The 4598-nt window shown below is 35.3% G+C and overlaps 1 protein-coding gene across 1 annotated transcript; it reads right to left on the minus strand.

Annotated features, from left to right (window-relative positions):
- Positions 1 to 3578: 3578 nt before the first annotated feature.
- On the minus strand, positions 3579 to 4165 carry LOC141617734 (uncharacterized). Its single transcript, XM_074434896.1, has 2 exons — positions 4100 to 4165; positions 3579 to 4004 (listed from the first exon to the last, which is right to left on the minus strand). Exons 1-2 carry the CDS (start codon positions 4163 to 4165, stop codon positions 3579 to 3581), a joined length of 492 nt encoding a protein of 163 aa, XP_074290997.1.
- Between the last annotated feature and the right edge of the window lie 433 nt (positions 4166 to 4598).

Consider the following 4598-nt stretch of genomic DNA (forward strand, 5'->3'; position numbering starts at 1 on the left):
AGATTGTGAAATATGGAATAGAAATATCCGGAACATTCCGAACATTCGACTCTGGATTTAGCGGTTATCGAAAATGGAGACGGTTTTAGGCCCGGACTCCAAATGTACTCTAATTATTGTCAAAACGACCGTATCGGCGCGTAGATGACAATTAAGAGGTAGACATCAGTGTTTGAGCAATCACTTGACGATAAACTTACGAACTGTCACAAATCGTTCCGCGTACCAAACATGCGGCCCAATCTTCACCGGGTGGTTTGCGGGAGGTGCAGAAATGAGGTAGCTACACTCAAGAGTTGTCCTCTTGTGATTGTCTCTTTACTTTGTTTATGGAAAATCAAAGGTTATTTTGGGATAATTACAAATCCTATTTTCTTTCTTTTACTTCTTAGAAGAGTGCTCTTTTTGGTGCAAATATGGGAAGGTCAAATCTTTTATCACGTAGCAAAAGCTTTGACTTGTAAACCCTACTTTGCTCCCTTTTGAATGCCTCCTCTATAAAAAGAGCACTTCCCTTCATTCACAAACCAAGACTTCTCTGAGAATTTTAATTAAGTTTGCAAAATTATTTCAAAAGTTTAAAGCTTTTAATTTCTTTGCAAAACTTTCTAAGTCTTCAAGTTGATACAGTCATCACTACTGTTGCTTTAAGTATTATACTCTCTTATCTAGAATTATTTGATCTTATAAGTTGTCCTTCTCAATTCTTCTTGAATATGAGGAAACTTGATTTTGTAAACATTCTAAGTTAGAGTTTTAAGTTCTTAGACGGAGTAGTCTTTGAACTCTTGTCGCAACCGGATTAGGTTGTTGGTCCTTTTTATTGTAAGGGTTTTAAGTAGTCGGAGTAGATCACTTAACCAATCAATAAAAAGAAGATTGGACGTAGGCCGTTAGAGTGTTGGCCGAACCAATTGAAAAATCTCTTTGTTGATCTCTTGTTACTTTATTTTCCGCTGCAATTTATTTACTTGTTTTCTCGCTCAATCAAAGCAACAGTCCTGAATACTGTCATCTTCGTATTGTAGCCTTTACTTCATTTGCTAAGACGAACAAGTAACAATCAGACCAACTGTCGCATTCATTTTACAACAAGTATTTAAACAACGAGATACACTTCTAATAGTTCAGTTTAATTATTGTATCCAATTGTTTTTCACATCAACATTGCTGGACCATATGAGTCATATGTCTTTAATTTGTGTTTTGATAATGACAAGTGTACTTTATAATATACATATATCTGTTGCTCGTAATTGTTTGTTAGTCTTAATTAGATTGATTATGGTTACATTGCAAGCAAGCAATGTTATAGGCTTATAGCCATCACGACTATAACTTTGAAGATCTGTGAAGTAAAGTTATAACTGTTTGACCTATAACTTTGAAGAATGATAAAGCAACTTTGATGATCACTTCTAGAGAAGACAAGTAGAAGTATTAGAAAGCTCAAATTGAAGAGCTTATGATCAAGATGAAGAGATGATGCATATACTGAAGATCTTCAGGAAGATTAGCTAGTATAGGTCATCATTCAATAACAGTATTTATAGAAGTAATATTGGCAAAGTAAAGTTATAGTTGTTTTACCTATAACTTTACTTATCAAGCTTATAGTTATAGTTGTTTCACCTATAACTTTGAGCTGATATATGAAGAACACGACTTAGAGTTTTCAAAATAGATTTTTCCGTATTCTAAGTTCAAAATCTTTCAAAAGAAAACGCGATTATAGTAGAGTGAGGATTTTGAGCCTAGTTAGATCGAATAAATATGTGATTATCCTATTGATTAGTAAAACAACTTATGGGTTGTCATGCTATGAAGGGTTTTCTAATTATTTATATCTAAACCCTAATTTAATCCATCTAAACTAATATCTTACTAGAGTTTTGTAAAGAGGGATTAGACCTATTAGCCGTTCTCTCTTGTGTGTGATAATCCCTTGTGCAAGATAAGAATTAGAATAAATCTCAAGATAATATTTGTTAGAGATATTTTATCTCCTTATGTTATTTTATTTATTCTTTTGTATCTTCTAATATATTATTGGATTAAATAAAAGAGGATTAAATTCTTTTCTTGTTGGAAACTCCACGACACTGATTAGGGTTTCGACTAAACCCTAGATCTCCTCTCTACTATATATACACAAGTACTTCTAGATTTGAAACTAACTTTTCAAGCTATAAAATTCTTTTGCAACCAAATCAAGTAAACTTCACATTATTTTTTTTTGCAAAAAATTATCATTTCATTCCAAAAAGAAAGAAATTTCATTTTGCAAAAGACTAACACTCTAAGAAGCTACAAGCAAAATGCCTGTAAACTAAAGGCCAGAAAAAGGCCAGAAAAAAAGGAAACTAAAGACGAGCATATTAATTATCTATACAACGAGTACTAGTCTTGACTTTTCATAATAGCCTGATTTTGACAATGAATTTGATCCTGCTGATAATAGTCTGCACAGTCTCCATTCTATTGTGAAAAATTATGCAATTCCGTTCGTTCCAGATATGATGAACAACAGCCGTGAGAGAGAGCTGAAAACTGATCCTTTTCCAGTTCTTTTGGTCACTGATCATGTGAACCTTTCTGAGCTCCAGCAGTAAGGTATTACCTGAACTGCAGACCCCCATCCAAGACAGTAACCCTTGCCAGACAACAGAAGAAAAAGAACAAGCAAAGAATAGATGCAGGTGTGATTCTTCATTGGCACCACATAGATAACACCTATTTGCCAGATGAAAGCCCCTTCTTTGCAAATTATCAAGAGTAGCCAATTGATTCTGAGCAGCCATGAAGCAAATGATTCGATGACTAGGGACAATAGCAGATTGCATGAGACTTTTGGTCCAAGAACCTGCTAAAGAAGAGTTCCTGAAAAACCCATAGACTTGAGAAAGACAAAATTTCCGCCCTTTAGTCCAGCTGATAAGAAGCTGTTGTGCCTGTTGTAGACTTCCTGCCTGAGTCACTAGTTTATACTCCCTCCGATCCAGACCAAAGGTAACATTGACTTTTTGGCACTATTCATGGTCTTAAGGAATCTTTGATATTATTCTTAATCTATAAGACAACATATATTCATGTGAGATCTTGTTTGATTCATCGTCATGAATGCTATAAGAATATCAAATTTTTATAATTTTTAATAATGTGTAACTAAAGATATTTACGTTGCAAAAGGTGCCTCGACAATTGTGAAAAAGTCAATGTTACCTTTGGTCTGGATCGGAGGGAGTACCTAGCAGCCAAAATACCATTAAAACTAGCAGAGAACTTATTAGTAATACCCAGAGTCCAATGTTCTGATGTTTAAGATTATAAGCATTATGCCATTGAGCCCAAATACCCTCAGGATTATTAGATAGTTTTCAAAGCCATTTAATCATCAAAGAATGATTCCAAGCTTGGATATCCTTAATATTGAACCCTCCAGCACTCCAAGGGGCACAAATACTGGTCCATCTTTTAAACACCAGTCGTCTTCCTTTATCATGAATCCCCCAGAAGAAATTCTTACAGATTTTATTAAGGGTAGTAACCACCTCCCTAGGAAGAAGTACACAGAAACTCTAGTAGCTTTCAAGACCAAAAATGACAGAATTAATGAGCTGGGATCTTCCTGCACAAGAAAGCAGCTGAGAGGACCACTGCTGCACTGCTCTGTGCACTTTAGTAATCAGTTGATCATACATGTTGTTAGTAATCCTAGACGTGTGCAAAGGAATACCCAAATACCTGAATGAGAAATGACCAAGGGCATACCCAGTATCCTGCAGAATACTTTGAACTACATCAGGAGCAACACCACCAAAATAAATGCTAGTCTTCTCTGCATTAACATTCAATCCAGAGTGCTGAGCAAAAATATGAAGCACATCCTTAATGGCATGAACAAGAGGACAATCCCCTCTGATGAATATCATTAAATCATCAGCAAATATAAGGTGGGTCAGATTCAACTTGCTACATTTAGGGTGATAAGAAATCTGCTTCCCCTAACAAGCAGTCCTAAGATACTTAGATAATATTTCCATGCTTAAAACAAACAAATAAGGGGACAAAGGGTCCCCTTATCTGACCCCACTCTAACCTTGAAAAAACCAGATACTCCTCCATTAAGCTTTAGAGAAAACCAAGTGTTGGTTATACAGCCCATAATCTATTTCCTAAATTGATCAGGAAAGCCATAGATCTTAAGCATGCCATTAATAAAATCCCATTGCAAAGAATCAAAAGCTTTATTAATATCAATCTTGATGAGACATCTTGGGGAGATATTCTTCTTATTGTAGCCCTTCACAAGAGATTGGGAAAGCATGATATTTTCAAAAATATTTCTACCCCCGATGAATGCAGCTTGTTCTTCACCCACAAGAGTAGGTAAAACCGATTGCAACCTCTTGGGGATTATTTTACTAATTGTTTGATAGAAAATAGTACAACAAGAAATAGGACGAAAATCCAACATAGAAGAGGGAGCAGGTTTCTTAGGGATCAGAGTAATGAGGGTAGAATTGACTTGCTTAGCCATTTTCCCAGATTTAAAAAAACTATGAACAGCCCTACAGTAATCTTTGCCAATAATATGC

This window comes from Silene latifolia, chromosome X (assembly GCF_048544455.1).
Source record: "Silene latifolia isolate original U9 population chromosome X, ASM4854445v1, whole genome shotgun sequence".
Classification (NCBI taxonomy): Eukaryota; Viridiplantae; Streptophyta; class Magnoliopsida; order Caryophyllales; family Caryophyllaceae; genus Silene; species Silene latifolia.

Excerpts from the sequence above, each read along its gene's own strand:
- LOC141617734 (XM_074434896.1), bottom strand. The coding sequence starts at position 4,165 with ATGGGCTGTATAACCAACACTTGGTTTTCTCTAAAGCTTAATGGAGGA. Across the intron at positions 4,005-4,099 it reads GAGTATCTGGTTTTTTCAAG|GGGAAGCAGATTTCTTATCA; the intron begins GTTAGAGTGGGG and ends ACTGCTTGTTAG.